Genomic DNA, 20,106 nt, shown 5'->3' on the forward strand with positions numbered 1-20,106 from the left:
CACACACACACACACACACACACACACACACACACACACACACACACACACAGTTTAAGCACTGTCCTGTGTAGTAGAAAGTCCCTTTGTTCTTTATGACTCCACTCCAAGGAGCAGAACTAGGAGAAGTCACTGGAAATCATGGGAAGGTAGATTTTTATCTAAATTTAAGGAAGAACTTTTAGAAAACTTTAAGAAGGAGGACACAATGTCCCTGTCCCTTGCCACTCAGCTAGATGCTGGATTGCTTAGGGATGTCTTGGGATTCAAGCCCTGGGTGGAAGGTTGAGTTAAGCGCTGTTAGGTCCTTTGTGAGCTCTAAGATTTCATGATTTAGATTCCTAATCAGCTCCACATATGAGAAGGGTTGAGCCAGTGAAATGAACTGTACAGGGATGGATGGGATGGGGGACCAGAGGGGGAAAGAAGAATCTCTAACCCATTGAGGCCGGTGATAAGAAAGTCTAGGTTGCCCAGGATCTTGGTGCAGTTCACAAATCCATCAATGTTGCTAGAGTCCACAGTCTGGAAGCGGCTCCCAGAGCCTGTCCCCTCACAGGCTGCAAACAAAAACGAGGCTCAGTGGGGGTCAGGGGTTGGGTGCTGAGTAGTCTCAGGGGAAAGGCTGTCTCTCCACAAACTCCTTAGCTTCTCCTACTCACCTTTGGGGCACAGCCCCCCACAAGGTTCACACATCTTGAGTCCATTTTTATCTACCTCCATCTTGTCAGGAGGACAGGCCCTGACACAAGATGTCTGATCCACCACAAAGTTGTCTAGGAAAGAGGAGGGCACCATTAGTGATGCGAGAGGGACACTACCAACTGCCAACCAAACCTTGCTCCCTCCTGCTCTGCACTGGATTTGCCCCAATCCACCACCCAAGGTTCCTCAAATGCTGTCCTATGGATTAGAAAGGCCCTGTGCTCTTTGTTGCTCCAAGGAGCAGAACCAGGAGAAACTGCTGGAAGTCCTGGGGAAACAGATGGGGGACAGGACATATGGGTCATTCATTGGGGGTGGTTAGATGATCACAACCATTTGTCTTCTACGTTCTCTATTTACCAGTCAACTTTATCCCTTTTGCCTCCTAAAATTTTGTCTAAAATCCTGGTTCCACTACCATTGTTCCTTCCCTTCAGACACTTACGGGGACAGCTGGCCACACAAACTCCTCCATACTGATACTTGGTGTGAGGATTGGGTTCTAGCTGGAAAGTTAGCTTGTTGTAGACAAGAGGCTGTGGACACTGGCGTACACAGGCTCCACTGTCATTGAAGAGTCGGCAGGCCTAGGAACATGGGAGGCTCATAAAACTCATGTTACATATGTACCCCGACTTCCTCCCCAAAGCCCACATCCCCCAGAACCCAGGTAAATGGTGGCAATAGTACGTACAAAGCAGTCTGTGTCCTGAGGGCCTGAACAGCCCCCTGCACACTCATCATGGCAACACTGGTTGGGGTTGGGCCCAAAGCAGTGGCCATTACACTGAGGGGCACAGATGGTCTTGGTCACTATGGAAGAAGAGAAAGCACAGTTGTCAGGGCTCTTAGGACTGTATTCTGAGGCCACTGCTCACCCTCTTGCCGTCTAAGCTCAACCCTACCCCAGTGTTGACAAAGGCTGGGGGAGGCAGGGATATGCAAGTGTGTGCATTTGAAGTTTTGTGAGGAAAGTAAACCCACGTGTCTGGCAGTCTTCTGGTCCAGGACCCCAGCATCGCCCCTTGCAGACCTCATGACAGGGGGGACCTGGTTGGGAAGGAAAGCAACACAAGAGACTGTCAGGGCTAAGAAAGGCTTGCTGGAATCAACAGGGTATGATGTCAGCACACAGGCACCCTAGTCCTGGGAAGCGAAGAGCCAGAGCAGTGTCCCTCCTCACCCTTGCAGGGCAGGGCTGGGCTCAAGTGAACCTGTCAACAAGGGGTGGAGCCACGCCTCCACGCCACCCACAGGGTGGCTCAAGGGAGGGTCCAGGGGAAATGCCAAGCTCAGCCCCAGTCCCACCCAGGAACTTGGCACCTCCTTGGCAAACTGAACCCAGTAAGAATAAGTACATGCGAGTGGATAGAGAGCAGCAGACTGTAGTCAGGGGTAGGGAGGTTCCAAGAAGAAAGGAGTATGTCATCATGGAAAGAGAAATGGATGTGGAATTCAAAGATCTGGCTTCCCCACTTGGTACACAGAGATCTTTTGCCGCTTTTCTCGACACACTGCTTCTGCGGTTTAGATTCTAGGGGATTGACCTGCTCCCTCCTGGCGGGCTCCCTGGGTCTAGGGCCTGAGGTGTTTGTTCAGTGGAGAGCTGATTCAATTAGGAATACAAGGATGATGGGAAAGGTGGGGGCAGGGGGAACAGTCTGGATCATGGCCACTCACAGCTCCTGCCATTGTCCTTCACCACTATCTCGGCATCTGGGTCCCTCACGATGTCCCTCCAGTCAATTGTGTCCATGTGACAGAGTTTATCGTTCTTCTCAATATAAACGCCCCCTGACAGAATCTCTGAGGTAGGGAAGAGAAGTGACAGGGTTAAGGGCTACGGCAGACCTCCTCCTCCCTACCTTCCCACCAGTCCAAATGGACACCCGAGACCCAGGAGCAGGGGAAACGGGCTGACGGGTACGTCCAGTTAAATCCAAACTGCAGAGAAAGCTCTCCTCGTAATACAGGAGGAGCCAAGCCAAAAGAAACTCCCGCCTCCTCAGACACCTGTCCAGATCCGGTTTGGCCAGTGGGGGAGGGGAAGGGAAAGAAAGAGAGAAGATCCCTGACTCACCCCCACCACCCTACCAGTCTGTTTTCCAACTGACTGGGACAGGGAGAAGTAGAAGGTGGCCAGGTGGCATTTAACCCCTATATATTCCTTCAGCTTGTGGAGAACTGTGAGGGAGGAGGCGGTAGGATTCCCATTCTCAGGGAGAAGGGACATCAAGGTACACTGTACTTTGAAGTTAGAGGAATGGGTAACAGATCCAGCTCTAATTCCAGCCCCACCAGGACACAAGAACCCTCCCGCTGGGGCAGAAGCCCCAGCTCCCTCCTGGGGCCCTGTGTTATTTCAGTAGTGGACCTTTAGACCACAATGGTCAAAGTGGTGGGCATCTTGAAAGGGACACTGAGAGTGAGCAGTCTTGGGACATCATCAAGGAGGTGCCTGTCAGCAGGCTGGCTGAGGGGCAAGGCCAGAAAGAAGCATCAGGAACTGACCAGTGAGCTGAGTAAAGCGGAGCTCGCGCAGCGCATGGCTGGAGTTGGTGTTATAGTTCAACATGACAAAGACGGCGAACTTCCCATCGTAGGCCTGAGTGCCCCGCACCACCCGGAGGTTGGGCAGTGGCAGTGTAGAGAACTCATTCATGGCCACGAGGACATAGCCGGTCACTTCTCGGATCCACTGTGATGGAGGAGATCATGTCAGTGAGAGGAACAGCAGGGGAAAAAGTCTTACTCCCTCTCCCTCCCTAAGGCATTGAGGAATCCTTAACTCCTCTAATTCTTCTAATTCCTACTTTGCAGTAGAGTAGACAGTGTCACACTACTGTGTCCCTTCTGCAAGTGAAGACAGGCAGCAGCAATGATGGAGGAATTCCAGCCTTCTACTCTGTCCTTCTCAGAGCTCCTCATGCTAGAGAATCCTTGCACAGTCCCTTTCTCATCTCCCAGCCTCCTCTCAGCCCTCAACGTCTCTCTACATTAGTTCCTGGTGTGGAACATCACCCCGCCCCTGCCCCCTTCTCATGGCCAGCCCCTCTCTATCCTTGGCTACAGCGACCAGACCATAGTCCCAGATTCCAGTCATTGTCCCATAAACACATAGGTTTGGATCTTAGGAACTATGGAGTCTTAGGAATGCTGAACTCCAGCAGAGGGTAGCCCCGAGGAAGGGAAGGAGGCTTCTGCAGGGAGGATAAGGGGGAACAGGTTGAGGAAGGGGGTTGGGCCCTCTAACCTGCAGGAAGGAGAGGTCAGCATTGTGTCCTGTGAGCACAATCTCCAGGTTCCCCATCACCACCTCACACCTCTCATAGAGCTTTTGCAGCGTCTGGTATTGGTTCTCGGCATCACCAGTCACACTCAGCCCATTCAGAGTCCCAGGACACACTGTTCAAAGCGGAAGTAAGAGGGGCAGAGGGCTGGACACAAGTTTCCAGGACCACCGCTTTGGTCACCCTCTTCCAGTAACATTCAATAGCATCAGAAGGCAGCTGCCTCCAACCCTCACCCCTACAGACAGACACAAAGGCCCATGTGGGACCGAGAGCCTGAACTTCCTCTTTTCTCAGAATCCCCTCACTATTCCCCTGAACAAGAAGGTGAAACGTTTCCTTTTTCCACCAGGACCTCCTCTGTGTCTCTTTCAGGTACTACTTTGGGTACTAAGAGGTTAATCAAGGAGGGTGTAGGTTTTTTTCCCCCTCCCTACAAAGAAGTTTTAGGAAAGGACCACGACGTGGTTCCCCTCACCTCTTCCCCCTCCCCCCTGCCAACCAGGGCACTAATTTTCTACCCCCATCCTGCCTCTCTCTAGATCCCGGAATAAATATCTCTTTGGGGCTAGTACACAGCCCCTATTGTGTCTACTGAGGGTGGGATGGGGGCAGAGGGTGGGGGCAAGGCCTGGGGCCACAGTCCAGCCCACAATGAGGCGATTCTATCTAGGAGGAGGGGGCTGCCCCACCCTGTCCCCAGACACCCTGTCCTCAGCACTACCCCCCTTCCACTCTTAAGACTTGGGCTCAGGCAAGTGACCTCACCAGAGGGGGGAGCTCTGGTGGTGGTGGTGGGGTCAATGTGAGCTTTGTCTTCAAGCTGGAAGATAAGGAGCTGGTTGCCTACCAGGTCCCCCCTTCCTAAACTCTGGCTTCCCTTCTGATTCCCTTTCCCCATCCCAGCACACTCCAGCTCCCTCAGCATCACACTTTCCAGGCCTAGAGTATTTTTCAGCAAATGCAGAGAAGCCTGGAGAGAAACAGCAGCAGACTCCCCCCATTCTGAGGCTTCAACTCAATGTCATTGTCAGAAGAGATTAAAAAGCCTTCCAACATGGCAATCCTCACTCGCGTTGGGGGAGCGCCTAGACTCAAGGTTCATAAGGTATGTCGGTCTTGGGGGTTCACTTTACCTTGTCAGTATGGAGGACACAGGGGCTATGGGAAATCCTGGACCCTGAACTCCTACCCTTCTCTTTCCGCTGGCTCAGTGAAAGAGTGTGGGTGGGGGGAGATACCACCTGTTCCAGCCACCCTTCCCTGAGGCAGTGGAGCTTAGTGGGAGGCAGGAGTGGGAAGGGAAGGAGGGAGATTGGTGAGGCCCCAACCTCTCCTCCTAGATACACCCCTACTCTGACCACTTGACTTTTGAGGGCTCCCATTTGCTATCACTCCCCAAAAAGGGAAGGGGGTGGGCTAGACCCAGCAGAAGGGTAAACAGGCCGGGAGCTCCCAGAGGAGCCTGGGAACTCCAGGGTCCTTGGGCTGAAAAGAGAGATTAGGAAGGTTAGTCATTTCTGGAATAGCCCCACCCCAACCCCCTTCCTGGCAGGACACCCCCTCTTCCAAGTCAAGGCGCCAACTCTTCTCCCTAGATAAGGGAGGAGCCAAGATTTCTGCAGAGGGAGGTGGTGTGTACGCACATACGGAGGAACAAGTACACAGCTCCCCTGCTGGCCCAGAAATTGATACAGGTTCTGTCCTTGGGTTTCCTTGTTAGGAGGTATTGCAGGTGGCCCCGTCCATCCCACCTGCCCATACGTGCATGTGCAGACTTTGTGTCGCTGCTTGGAAGGCTATAGCGTTAGAGGTCCCAGTTCCCTGCCACCCCAGAGGGTAAAGTCCGTATTACACAAACAGGGAGCAAAGGGCCTGGGCGGGAATAGAGTAAGAACAACACCTCTGAGGAGGAACCCGCAGCTTGGGGAGGAGGGCAGGGGGGAGGAAGTTATAAAAATCCCTGCTGTACCCAGGGACCAGGGGCATAGGGAGGGGCAGTGTCACAGGCCCTCCTTTGGTAGAGAGCACTGGGGTGGGTCACAGCAAGAATCTCCGGCCCCTCCTCAACCAGAGGCCTCCTCTCCAACATCCCCCACCCCCATCACAGCCAGGACAAAGGGGCTATAGAAGGACTGAGACAGGGCCGGATGCCCAGAGGCTGCAGGATCCAGATAAAGGGTAAAGAGACCCAACCATGCCTGCCTCCTGGCTCCCTAAGGGAAGGTGGCCAGGATCTGGGACTCCTGGGTTCCCGATTGAAGATCCCAGGGGTCTGGATGGGACAGTGATACAGTCACTCTACTGGGTCCCTCCCACTCCAGTCCCCAGACCCCCGCCCTCCACCAGCTGGGAGTGTTCACATCTCAAGATCCCAGGGTCTAAATTTAGGCCCAGCAACTGTGGGGGAAGCACAGGTGTTTCTCCCACTCCCACCCTGGGGAAGGGGCCCTGGCTGGGCCAAACCCCAAGCTGAGATCTTGGGGGGAAGGGAAGAGATCAACAGGATTCCCCCAATGCCAGCAATAACAGCACCCCTCAGGTGTCCATTGTCCCAGAGATGCCCCAAAGTGTGTGTGTGTGTGTGTGTATGTGTGTGGCTTAGATGGCATGGGAGTGGGAGGAGGAATAGAAGAGCAATCTGACTCTAGTCCAGACTCCTAGAGACAGTCAGACAATAAACAGAATGGGGGTGGGAGAGAAGCTGGATCTAGGAAAGACTCCCCAGGACAGGAGGCTCAGAAGGTAGGAGAGATGACCTGTTGGCCCTCACGTTGGGGAAAGAAAAGAGAGAGAAATACAGGCTGGAAGTCCTTGACCCCACAGTTCCTGGCCCAGGGCCTTGTACATAGTAGATGCTCAATAAATATTCGTTGACCTGATCTGGGTCTTGACAAAGAGAGGCTCGTCAAGTCGTCAAGGACCAACCAGCTATATTATTTTGAGGGAAAGAGGGCACTCAGCCTCTGCGTGGCCTCTCACCCTGATGTTACCTGGACTTGGCCCTGTGGTTAATTTCAACCCTCCCCAGGGCAGGCCCACTCACGGAAGAGGAGGTGCCTCTCTTGTTTTTCCAGCATCAGAGAACAACAACCCCCTCCAACCCTTCCATAGCTCCGCCCTGTCGGCAAAACAACGAAACTGGAGTGTGCTGAAACCCGGGGAAACAGAGGATTGGGGAGCAAACTGAGAGCCCCCCCCCCGCCCTTCCGCCAAGATCTCCACCTCCAATCATCTCCTCACGTTAACAGAACGGAGGTCCCAGCTCCCCTCCCTGCAGAGCCCCCTCGGAAGTGTGAGCTATTTCGGCATCAGCCCTGTCCAGAGAGACAAATTCGAGGGTCGGCGACGCGCTGGGGAGGTGGTGGTGGTGGTCCAGGAATCCCGTCCCCGCCCGGATCACGCCAAGAACCCGAGTCTGACAGTCCCCGCCGAGATGGTCCCAGCGGACCCAGGGTCAGCACCCCGAACCTAGCACTGCGGTAGCCCCTGCCCTCCAGGGTTCCGCGCCTTCGGCTCGAGATCCCGCGGTCCGAGCTGCCCGTGCTCCCGCGCCGCTTACCTGCCTGCGAGTTGCCCACCTCGGAGCCCCGGGCCAGGCTGAGAAGCAAGCCCAGCACCTGCAGAGCCCGGTTCGCCCTCATGACGCCAGCGGAGGGTGAGGGGAGCCCAGCCGACTCCGGCCCGGGGGACCCCTGTAGGACATCGAAGCAGAGCCACCTGAGCCGCCAGCGAATTGGGAGAGGCGGTAGAGGAGGTTGCAAACTGCAACCGGAGCCGGAGCCAGAGTCCGGGGCGGGATGGCAGGGGAGGGTGTAAGTCTGCGAGCGCGGAGGAGGGAGGCAGGGGGAGGGGGTGAGTCACGGCCGCGCCCCCTCCGGCGCGAGGCTGGATAGGGATTGCCGGAGCCTCCGACGGCCCGCCCCGCGCGCCCCACGCCCCACTGCCCCGCGGCTTGGCCCTGCTGAGCCGGGATGGGTCTCACACTAATTTGTCTTCAGGAGCTGGACTAGGGGGAGGTCAGGATTCCAAACGCCCCAAATGCCTCCAAAGGAGTAAGGTAATGGGGGTGGGGAGAGCGCGTCAAAGCCCAGCCCCCGGAAAGTTGGCCTCGCCCATTAACCAAATCACTCAACTCCCCTAGCCGGTTGGGTCACTTGGGGAGTTTTCTCTCCGAATGTGGATGTTTCTCTCTGTGTGTGTTTTTGAGGGGGAGGGTGTTTTTGCCTCACGCTCAGGCCACCTCAGTTTCCCCGGAAACCCATCGAAACCCCATAAGTCATCCACCCTGCCGAGGAACCCGAGCCCCAGAGGCCGCGTGAAATTGCACTGTCTCCGGCCGCTTCCTCCTCCAGACCGGCGCCGGCCCGGCCTCTCCCGGGGATTTGGTTGAGGGGCGGGGGTGGTTTCCAGCCTGGGAACAGACCCCGAAGCCCGCCTTTTCACTTCCAGCCCGGGAGGGGCTCCCGCACCTGTCGCCGTCCCCTCTGCTGCCCCCCACGGCCGCCTGGGAGAACAGCTGCCTCCCCTTCCACGCTGGAGCCTGACCGCGCCGTCGGGGCGGCTGGAGTTCCCGCCGCTCTTCTGCGGACCCGGATGGGCACACCATCCCCACCGCAGGGGCTGACACCTTCCCAGGCGCCTTCCGAGCGCCGACTCGCGCTGGAAAGGAGGAGGAGGGGGCACTAGAGATTGTGTCCACGAATGACATCGACCCCTGGCACCTCAGCACCAGCTCCTGGATGCTGGCGGGAGGCGGTCGGCGCACCGCGAGCTGCTGCCCTAAACCCTGCGGGCCTCCGAACGGGTCCGACGGGCGCCCCCTGGTGCCCAGCGGGCAGCAGTGAGGCCCCCCGCGGCGTTGCATTTCTAATCTCTTAAATTGGCATTCTGGATCTCGCCCAGAGAGCGTAATTATTTTCCCCAAGAGTGTAAAGCCTGAAAACTTCAATAACAACTAGTTACGCCTGGACGAAGAAAAATGTCGCCTCTCACTCTGAACCAAGACTACGGGCTAAAATCCTTGAAACTTGCTCCGCATTGATATGCACCCTAGGGGGCCCGTTCTCTGCTGGAGGCTACCTTCGCCCTTGGGGCGTTGGCCTTGCCTTGACGACTTGCATAATAGTTATAATAGTAATAGCAACCGGGAAACATTAGCATATACGTACATAAACCACTTTATTTGCAAACGTTTCCTCAAACTTAGAGAATGTTTCCTTTACAAAACCTATGTGAGCTAGGCGACATCGCTCTTCATTTTACAGAACTGGAAGTGGGTAGCTTCTCCAAGGTCATCCTCTTGATGACGGTGGATGAGGTGATCAGGTGATCTACGGAAGGGGCGCAGGGTTTGTTGGTTTTTTTTTTTTTTTTTTTGAGGAAGATTAGCCCTGAGCTAACTGCCGCCAATCCTCCTGTTTTTGCTGAGGAAGGCTGGCCCTGAGCTAACATCCGTGCCTATCCTCCTCTACTTTATAGTGGGATGCCTACCACAGCATGGCTTGCCAAGCGGTGCCATGTCCATACCCGGGATCGGGGCCGCCAGAAGCGAACGTGCGCACTTAACCGCTGCTCCACCAGGCCGGCCCGGGGCGCAGGTTTTTACGTGGGATTTCTTGTGTCCCACTGAGACTGGAGTTTCATCTGCTCAGAATCAAACTCCCATCAGGTGACTGAGCTAATACCGCTTCAGGGGCCTTTCATTTTATCACTCATCCACTTCATAGTAGTGTTCAAGGCCCTGGTTCTGAAGGAGGAAACCGTCCTTACTTTCCTTGTTTGTGGAACAATTGTATTTACTTTTAAGTTTGTTGTTTGGATTTAATGAGAAAGGGTGGGTAGAGCTCTTCCTTACCTCGTTGTTCTTGACCTTTAAGAAGCATTCCCTGAATTCTAGCAGTATTTCTTCCTGTTATCACCAACCCCACCCCACCCCTCCCCAGCTGGATCCCAGGGTGTGCTTGCTGGTATTCATTCTTCAATACATCAAGCTGAGCATCAGGGCTATAAACACTGGATAAAGCTGACGAGTAAAGGGCCATCTCTGTTGGGTGCTGCCCTGATTGAATAAATGAAGGGAGATAGGCTTTATTTACGAAAGCTCTCTGCAGTTATCTGCCATCCCTTTATCTTTCCTTTCTCTTAGCTGATAATTTGGGTTCTTATTTTACTGTGAAAATAAAAGTAATCAAAAGAAAGCACCCTTATCTTTCTGCCACCAATTTGGCCAATTTACCTCGATCCTCACTTCTATGCTCTGACTTCCATCCTGTTACAGTGAATTGCCCTTGCTGCTCTTTAAGGCAACTGTCACTCCCCCATCCCTTACCCTACCCCACCCTCAGTTCTACACCTCAGTCCATTCCCTGATGCCCTTCTCCTGCATTATCCCCTTTCTCTTCTATTATCGATTTTCCTCTCTACTAGAGCATCCCCGTTAGCATACAAACGTGCTGTGATATCTGCCATCTTAAAGAAAGAAAACAAAACAAATTAACTTTCTTTGACTCCATGTCGTCTATTCCTCTGCCCCTAACTGCTGCAAGATATTCTGTTAGGTGGAGCTCTGTGCTTTATTTGTTCTCCGTCCAGTGACGGCCTCCAGCTTCCTGCCAGCATGAGCTGTCCTGCACTGAAAATCCTCCTACATGTCTCCTTTGCTTCTGGGATCATTTCTTGTGCATATTGAGCTCCACGCTCTCTGGACTGTCACACCATCGATGGTGGGATTTCTATATCCCAACTTCCTTGCCAATACTTGACATTATTCCGGTTTCCAATTTTTCAATTTGCCGTGAATTCAAAATGATACCTCATTACATTTGTTTAATTATGAATGTTTGAGCATCTTCTCAGATTTCTTCTGTTGGTTTTTCTCTTTTATGAATTGCCTATTCATTTCCTTTGCCAATTTTTCCATGGGGATTCCCCTATTTTTATATTGATTTGCAGCAGCTTATTGTATATCTCAGATATTACTCCATTGATTTTAGACATTGCAAAGATCTCTTCCCAATTTTCATCGTTAACTCTGTAAGTGATATTATTTATTGAACCGAAAGCCTTAATTTTGGTATAATCTAATTAATCATTTTACATATGGTTTGTGATCGTGACATTTTTAAAGACTTTCTTCCCCACGCTTGCAGCGCCTTTAATGAGGTGTAATTGAGATATAATTGATATACAACAAACTGCACATATTTAAAGTCTACAGTTTGATGAGTTTTGACATATATATTTAACCATAACCACAATCAAGATAATGAACATATCCATCACCCAGGAAAGCTTCCTCATGCCACTTGGTGATTCCTCCTTCCTCGTCCTCGTAATCTCCCCCTGCCCCACCCTAGCATGTGTATATCCAGTTATCCAGCACCATCTGTTAATAGTAGTAGATTTTTAATGCAAAAAAAATACTAGTAGTACATAGTAAAAATGGGCATTTGTTTTTAGTTATTTTGGGGGGGAGAAAATTTCAAGGGAGGTATTTTACATACAGAATCCTTTGAACTGGACCTTGTCAAATAAATATTTAGAAGAGGTAAAAGGTATATGTCAAGTAAGTTTCATATAACATAAAACCCCTGCAAAAGGGATTAATGCAAAAAGCAAACAAAAAAACACATATGCAATTAGAACTAATAAGAACATTAAAAAAGATTTCTGAGTACAACAATATTACCCAAACAGTAGTCGTTATCTTGGTTCTAAAAGTGGATAATGAAAACGTGTGAAATGAATATTATTGGTCCATCTCACTTACGTATATATATACAAATATCCTAAGTAAAATACTAATCACACGATGTATTAAAAAATAATCATCTGCACACTTTTTCTAGTTTCTGAAAAACTTGCATAAAGTAGTAAGAAGCTGTTCTTGAAAGTCAGTAGCACGTATCTGTCAAGTCATCTGGGTCGAGACTTTCGGTAGGAAAGTCTTTGATTAACATTTTAATTTCTTTAATGCTTGTTGGCATTTTCAAGTTTTTAATTTTTCTTGACCCATTTTTGCTGTTATTCGGATCTTCTATATCTCTACTTATAGTTTGCTTGATCCATCTATTTCTAAGAGAGCTATGCAGATATTTCCGCTTCCAATAGTTGATTAGTTGATTTATTTTTTTCTTTCCTTTCCTTTTTTTTTTTTGAGGAAGATTAGTCCTGAGCTAACTACTGCCAGTCCTCCTCTTTTTGCTGAGGAAGACTGGCCCTGAGCTAACATCCATGCCCATCTTCCTCTACTTTATAAGTGGGACGCCTGCCACAGCATGGCTTGTCAAGCGGTGCCGTGTCCGCACCTGGGTCCGAACCCGGAACTGGCAAACCCAAGAACGTGCAAACTTAACTGCTGTGCCACCGGGCCAGCCCCTATTTTTTTCTTTCCTAAATTTGTTGACTGCTGTTTTATAACTGCAAAATGGGAAAAGAAGAGTACTTTCTCACAGGATTGTAATGAAGAGTATGAGTTAATGCATGTGAAGACTGTCGAGCATGCCTGGCCCATGGAAGGGTCTGAGCAAAGTTAACTATTGCTGTTTATATATTTTAAGCCTACATTGCCAAACACATTTATGATGGTTCTATTTTCTGGCTCTCTTGTTTATTTTATTGTTATGTAACACTCTCTCCTTTGTCCTGTAATTTTTCGCCTTGAATTTCATCACATATTCAAATCTCAATTTACTTTTAGTTTATTTTTGCCTGGTAAAGTTGTTCCCTTTATCACAGACTGAGTTTCCAGGGAAGCCGAGTCTAAAGTGGAGACTGGAGTGCAGGCTGTTTAACGGTGGTCGCTCTTGTCGGAAAGGAAGGAAGCAGCATTGGACAGAGGAGAACTGGACTGCTGGGTGGCCCTGATGCTTCAGCTCATTCTGAAGGGAACTCAGAAAAGGTTAATATCCCATCCTCTGGAGAGCAAGTGTCTTACCAAAGCATCTGGCATACTTGCCACTTCCTGCTCAACCAGCCCAATTTGCATGATGTTACCATTATAGCAGATCAATATAGTGAAGTTCTGAAAGATGTCCAGCCGGTCAGGTCTCTTCAGATTATTTTATGACAGAGGGCAGGAGAGTTAACAAATCCCTGGGGTAAGACCATAAATGTATATTGTTATTTTTTCCAAGTGAATGTAACTTTTCTGTTCTTTTTTTTTTTTTTTTTTGAGGAAGATTAGCCCTGAGCTAACATCTGCTGCCAATCCTCCTCTTTTTGCTGAGGAAGACAGGCCTTGAGCTAACATCCATGCCCATCTCCCTCTACTTTATATGTGAGATGCCTACCACAGCGTGGCTTGCCAAGTGCTGCATGTCTGCACCCGGGATCTGAACCGGTGAACCCCGGGCCGCCAAAGTGAAACGTGTACACTTAACTGCTGCGCCCCCAGGCCAACCCCTCTGTTCTTCTTTTTGATAGAGATGGAAAAGAACGTATTTGTCAGATCAATGGTTGCATACCATGTACTTGAGGCCCTGTTAATTTGCTCTAGCAATGATGCCACACCCAGTAAAGCAGCTCCAATTAAGGCTACTATTTGGTTGAGTTTGCAGTAGTTCACGGTCATCCTCCAGGATCTGTCTGGTTTTTGCAGGGGCCAGATTGGTGAATTAAATGAAGATACGATGGGGACTACTACCCTACTCCCTTTGCCTCCTTTAGATCTTTGTTGTCCAATATAGTAGCCACTAGTCATAAGTATCGATTTCAAGAAGTTAGAAAAAGAGCACAAATTAAATCCAAAGAAAGTAGGGGCTGGCCCAGTGGTGTAGTGGTTAAGTTTATACTCTCTGCTTTCGTGGCCCGGGGTTCACAGGTTCAGATCCTGGGCACGGACCTACAAACCACTCATCAAGCCATGCCCTGGCAGCATTCCACACACAAAATAGAGGGAGATTGCCAGAGATGTTAGCTCAGGGCTAATCTTCCTCACAAATAAATAAACCCAAAAAAAGTAAGTAATAAAGGTAAGAGCTGAAATTAGTGAATACAATATTCATTATGTAATTGAATATGTAATTAATACAATATTAAAGATCAACAAATCTAACCTTCTTCCAGTATTAGCAATAAAAAAGGTGGTTCCAGCCCAGTGGCGGAGTGATTAACTTTGTGCGCTCTGCTTCAGCAGCCCAGGGTTCACGTGTTTAAGTCTCCAGCACGGACCTATACACCATTCATCAGGCTACGCTGTAGTGGCGTCCCAAATACAAAATAGAGGAAGATTGGCAAAGATGTTAGCTCATCAACAATCTTCCTCAAGCAAAAAGGGGAGGATTGGCAACAGCTGTTAGCTCAGAGCCAATCTTCCTCAGCAAAAAAAAAAAAAAAAAGGACTATAAAAGGAGACTTCCTATAGCTTCTACAGATAACAAGAGGATATTATGAATAACGTTATTAAAATAAAACCAGGGTTTCACTGGTTCTGATCCTGGACGTGGACATGGCACTGCTTGTCAGGCCATGCTGAGGTGGCATCCCACATGCCACAGCTAGAAGGACTCACAACTAAAATATACAACTATCAACTGGGGGGATTTGGGGAGAAAAAGCAGAAAAAGGAAAAAAAGAAGATTGGCAACAGTTGTTAGCTCAGGTGGCAATCTTTAAAAAAAAAAGAAAATTTCGGGGGCTGGCCCCGTGGCTGAGTGGTTGGGTCCGTGCGCTCCGCTGCAGGCGGCCTAGTGTTTCGTTGGTTCGAATCCTGGGCGCGGACATGGCACTGCTCATCAAGCCATGCTGAGGCAGCACCCCACATGCCACAACTAGAGGGACCCACAATGAAGAATATACAACTATGTACCGGGGGGCTTTGGGGAGAAAAAGGAAAAAATAAAATCTTTAAAAAAAAAAAAAGAAAAAAAAGAAAATTTAGTTGAGATAGACACGTTCTTAGGAAAATAAAATTTACCTAAACTGACCAAAGAATAGAAAATTCTAAATAGGGGACCGCCTGGTGGCACAGCAGTTAAGTGCACACGTTCCGCTTCGGCGACCTGGGGTTCACCAGTTCGGATCCTGGGTGTGGACATGGCACCGTTTGGCAAGCCATGCTGTGGTAGGCATCTCACATATAAAGTAGAGGAAGATGGGCACTGATGTTAGCTCAGGGCCAGTCTTCCTCAGCAAAAAAGGAGAATTGGCAGCAGATGTTAGCTCAGGGCTAATCTTCCTCCAAAAAAGAAAGAAAGAAAGAAAGAAAGAAACTGAGCAGGGACAATAGTCACAAAGGAAGAGGAGGTCCAGATAAACGTAGGGTAGGAGTATGGAGCCAGGAAATCTCAGAGAGCAAGCCGCCGTATTTTTGAACACTACCCAAAAGCAACAGAAGAGGGAGCTCTATCAAATAGAAAAGCTATCCGAAAGAATTCTTCAGAAAAATTAAATTCAGATAAAAATGAGCAACAGAAAGTATCAAATCCTGTACAAAGTTGCTGTAAGAAAAAAGAGAATAAGGAACACACAAACATCCCTACAGACAAAGAAAGCGTGGCAGAGAGATATGCTCACAAAATAGATGAAAATTAGGACATTTTATATTGAAATGAGCTAAAAGACATTAAGAAAGTGATATAAGAAATGAAAGAATAACACAAATCAAAATTTTAAAACACTCAAAAATGTTTGAAGTGATAAACTCAAGAAAAAGTTAGAAGCAAAAGAAAAAACATTTTAGAAATGAAGACTACATTATAAGGAGCATAAGAGCAAATAAATAAATAATACCTTAAAAGAAATTATAGATAAAGAATGAAAATCTTAAAAGTAAAAGGAAATGAAGTAAGAGGATTCAAGAGAAAGTGACATTTTTTTTAAAAAAAAAGATTGGCACCTGAGCTAACAACTGTTGCCAATCTTGTTTTTTTCCTGCTTTTTTTCCCCAAATCCCCCCAGTACATAATTGTATATATTTTTTAAAATTGTGGGTCCTTCTAGTTGTGGCTTGTGGGACGCAGCCTCAACGTGGCCTGACTAGCGGTGCCATGTCCATGCCCAGGATCCGAACTGGCAAAACCCTGGGCCGCCCAAGTGGAGCACGTGAACTTAGCCACTCGGCCACGGGGTCAGCCCCGAAAGTGACAAATATTAAAGACGGACCAGGAAGCTATAAAGTCTTGGGTTACATTTTATTTTCTCAGGTAACTTTGAGTGTCTTCAGGGATTCCACTAACAGGTTAATAGAAATCTCTGAAAAAGAAAACCAAAGCAAAGGAACAGAAAAAAACACCCAAAAACTACTCAAGAAAACTTTCCTGAAATTAAAAAACATTCAGCAGCAGTTAAGTTCGCACGTTCAGCTTCAGCAGCCCAGGGTTTGACGGTTCGGATCCCAGGTACGGACATGGCACCTCTCAGCAAGCCATGCTGTGGTAGGTGTCCCACATATAAAGTAAAGAAAGATGGGCACGGATGTTAGCTCAGGACCAGTCTTCCTCAGCAAAAAGAGGAGGATTGGCAGCAGATGTTAGCTCAGGGCTGATCTTCCTCAAAAAAAAAAAAAAATTCAAAACTACATATTAAAAGAATATAGAAGGTACCTAAAAATATTGACCTGGAATGACCAACACCATGACATATTCTAGTAAAATTATTAGACTTTAAAGAGAAAAAAAATCCTTTGACCAGACAAAAAGAGCATGTGACTCATAAGGGACAAATTAGAAATTTGTGAGGCTTTTGACAGCAATGATTTATGCAAGATGAAGTTGACATATTTTAAATATTAAAAAAAAGAACATATGAACCAAAGCAAACTAACCTTCAAATATAATGGACACAGACAAATTGTTATCAATATGTAGGAACTCAGGGAATATTGTTCCCATAAACCCGTCCTACGCAATCCAATAGAGGGGCCCGCCCAGGCTGAGTGGTTAAGTTTGTGCACTCTGCTTTGGCGGGCTGGGGTTCACTGGTTCGGATCCTGGCCTCAGACTTACACACTGCTCCTCAAGCCATGCTGTGGCAGCATCCCACATAGAAGAACTCGAATGACCTAGAAGTAGGGTACACAACTATGTACACCGGAGCTTTGGGGAGAAAAACAAAGGAAGATTGGCAATGGATGTTAGCTCAGGGCCAATTTTCTTCACCAAAAAGCATACCTAAAAAAAAGAAAAGAAATCCACTAGGGAATGCACTTCAGACAGCCAAACTGTCTAGGGAGACATCAACATAAGGGCTGCATGTGAGCGTTGTATATTAGTTACCCACAGAACTGAGACTAAATGAAGGTTAAAAGAGAGAGTATAGTATGTAATGGCCATATGGTCTGACAATGTAGATATTATAACCATAAAAAATGGGAGAAAAATGGGAACAGCATTTGCCAAAAAAATATTTCATCTGTTTTCAGTAATCATAATTGGTGGAGGTAATTAGTATGACTAGTAATATTATTCTGAGACTGTTTAATGTGTAATGTGAGATAAAACAAGTGAGTAGTTATGAAATATTCTTTTTTTTTCCAAAGATTTTATTTTTCCTTTTTCTCCCCAAAGCTCCCCGGTACATAGTTGTGCATTCTTAGTTGTGGCATGTGGGATGCTGCCTCACCATGGCTTGATGAGTGCTGCCATATCCACACCCAGGATTTGAACCGGCGAAACCCTGGGCCACTGAAGCAGAGCGTGTGAACTTAACCACTCGGCCACAGGGCCGGCCCCTGAAATATTCTTATTCTCTCATTTCTGTGCCCTTGAGAACCATGGTTTTTGATGGAGGAAATAAAATACAGATTTTCCGTAGTTTTATAGTTCCAAATTTGAGTTAGAAATATCAGTATGAACACTATATATGCATAGCTTTGTCCACTCAAAAGACCTAGAAACAGTGACTAACACAATAGGAAGAAGCATTCTCAGTGCATGGCGCTCTCTAATTACCATTTCTCATTAAAGAAACCAAGATTCTTGGAGAAATAGGTAGAGACTCTTGGATGCTGGGGAAATGGTAGGACCCATTGATTGGAGGTGAATGTGAAGGAGACAGACTATTGAAGTGGGCACGGCTGAGTGAGTGAACTGGAAGGCGAGGTGGTTATTGCAGAGTTGGGTTTGAGGTTTCTAGGATGATACAGTTTTTTGGTGATGCCAAGATCTACATTATGACTGGTGGAGTGGAGGAAAGATCATGCAGAACAAGGCGGTCAAGAAACTGAGAGGTCAAAGTATTGGATGGGAGATCCAAATGGATGTAGAGGTCACCAAGACCAATGAAAGAGGATGGTCTGGAGAGGAAGACAGTGAACCAGGAGCTGAAGTTTTCAGTGAATCAGTCAGTGACCTGAGAGATGAACAAAGCATCATGGAGGGAGGGGATGATAGAGCCTGACCAAGTGAGTGTGTAAGAAGCAGGGGAGTTGCAAGCAGAAGTGGGTAGTGAATGGTCTATAAGCCATCAAGGAGCAAATGGGACACCATTCCCACCCCCTACCCTGAGTGATGTAGAGTATGAGAGAAACAACAGCCTTTAGTGGAGAGGGCAGCCAGCAAAAAGGTGTGCTCTGGGTACAGCCAGGTCAAGAGGTAAAGGAGTCTTCCGAGAGTGCTCCTCACAGAAGGGAGTTCAGGAGAACAGAGTGGACGGAGTTAGAGGGAAGGGAACAGGCTGGGGCTGTGGCAGGTCAGGGAGGCACACAGTAATAGTGGACTAAGTATCTGGGGAGAATGAATGAATGAATGAAGAGATGATGGATTTGGTCCAGATGGTCTCTTAGTGGAGGGAGACATTTCTTCCTAAACAGCTTTATTGAGGCATAATTGATATACAATGAACTGCACATGTTGAAAGCGGTCAGTTTAAGAAGAGAAAAGCCTTCAGCCAGAATGACATCCCGGTGTCCCAAGCAGAGGGGAGCTCCCAGAGCCCCTCCCCCTGCAGTCAGACCTCTGGACTGCCTTGTTCATGCCAGCGGCATTCCTTCATTCTAATTGTGTTTTAATTCCATTGGTTTTCAAAGCATATTGCCTACAAACAATGCAGTTTTAGCTCTTACTACTCATTATTACACTCCGTTTTTTTTTTCTATTCTTAGAACATTGGTCAGAATCTCTAGTACATTCATTCAAAAAATATTTATTGACAGCCAACTATGTTCAAGACGCAGTGTAAAACAAAGATTTTTGAGGTTTCTACCCTCAAAAAGCTTACAATCTATTTGCAAAAAGAGACTATATACTAAATAGTAGTGATGATAGTGGCCATTGTATTTTGGTTTTTGTCTTAAAGGGAACATATTCAATGTCACCCTATTAAGTCTAATGTTAACTATAGGTTTTGGGGATAAAACCTTTACCAAGGAAAGGAACTTCGCTTCTATCTGCAATAATGAAAATTAATTTTTAGATTTATTATAAATAGCATTGAACTTTATCCAAAGTGTTTTTGTCTCTCTTTGGATAATCCTATGATTTTTTTCATTGACTCAATTAATGTTAACTCAAATATTCAATAATTCAAATATTAATTGAATCTATTAATCATATTTTTAGGCTTTCTGTTATTGAATTATTCTTGCATTTCTGGGATAAACTTTACTGCATAATGATTTATTTTTAAATAAACATTTGACTTAGTTTGATTCAGTTCATTACTATTTTTTTTCTGCTTTATCTCCCTAACCCCCCCCTGTACACAGTTGTATATCTTAGTTGCATGTCCTTCTAGTTGTGGGATGTGGGACGCGGCCTCAACGTGGCCTGACGAGCGGTGCCATGTCCGCACCCACGATCCGAACCCTGGGCCGCCACAGCGGAGCGAGTGAACTTAACCACTCGGCCATGGAGCCGGCCCCTAGTTCATTACTATTTTTTAAAAGCTTTATTGAGGTGAAACTGACATACAATAAGCCGCAAGAGTATGAGTTGATAAGCTTTCACATACCTATATGGAACCATCATCGCAATCAAAATAATAAACATATCTATGATCTCCAAAGTTTCCTTGGGAACACTCATTTCTAATATATCACTTGAGTATGGCTGCTTTGGGGGCACGTGCCCACTGAAGGGGACCCTGTGGTGTTGGGGGGCCAATGGTGGCAGTGGTGCTGCCTCAGTGGTGGTCATGGGGGTTGCTGGCTGCCCCCTCACATTGCACTTGA

General features: G+C 47.8%; 1 protein-coding gene and 1 long non-coding RNA gene across 2 annotated transcripts in view; one reads left to right on the top strand and one right to left on the bottom strand.

The window, feature by feature from the left end:
* Positions 1 to 7,916, bottom strand: part of ERBB3 (erb-b2 receptor tyrosine kinase 3) — a 17,935-nt gene extending 10,019 nt beyond the window's left edge. Inside the window, exons 1-9 of the mRNA XM_046674369.1 lie at positions 7,558 to 7,916; positions 3,959 to 4,110; positions 3,217 to 3,403; positions 2,386 to 2,511; positions 1,690 to 1,755; positions 1,400 to 1,518; positions 1,151 to 1,292; positions 663 to 776; positions 440 to 560 (exon numbers count right to left, since the gene is read on the bottom strand). Of these exons, the coding sequence (XP_046530325.1) occupies positions 440 to 560; positions 663 to 776; positions 1,151 to 1,292; positions 1,400 to 1,518; positions 1,690 to 1,755; positions 2,386 to 2,511; positions 3,217 to 3,403; positions 3,959 to 4,110; positions 7,558 to 7,639 (1,109 nt within the window). The 5' untranslated portion in view covers positions 7,640 to 7,916. The remainder of the gene's footprint in view (positions 1 to 439; positions 561 to 662; positions 777 to 1,150; positions 1,293 to 1,399; positions 1,519 to 1,689; positions 1,756 to 2,385; positions 2,512 to 3,216; positions 3,404 to 3,958; positions 4,111 to 7,557) is intronic.
* Positions 7,514 to 9,435, top strand: LOC124246349 (uncharacterized). The gene is made up of 3 exons (XR_006890475.1): positions 7,514 to 7,653; positions 7,997 to 8,055; positions 8,448 to 9,435. It is a non-coding gene; the product is annotated as an uncharacterized LOC124246349 (long non-coding RNA).
* The last annotated feature ends 10,671 nt before the right edge of the window (positions 9,436 to 20,106 follow it).

Source organism: Equus quagga, chromosome 1 (genome assembly GCF_021613505.1).
Source record: "Equus quagga isolate Etosha38 chromosome 1, UCLA_HA_Equagga_1.0, whole genome shotgun sequence".
NCBI lineage: Eukaryota > Metazoa > Chordata > Mammalia > Perissodactyla > Equidae > Equus > Equus quagga.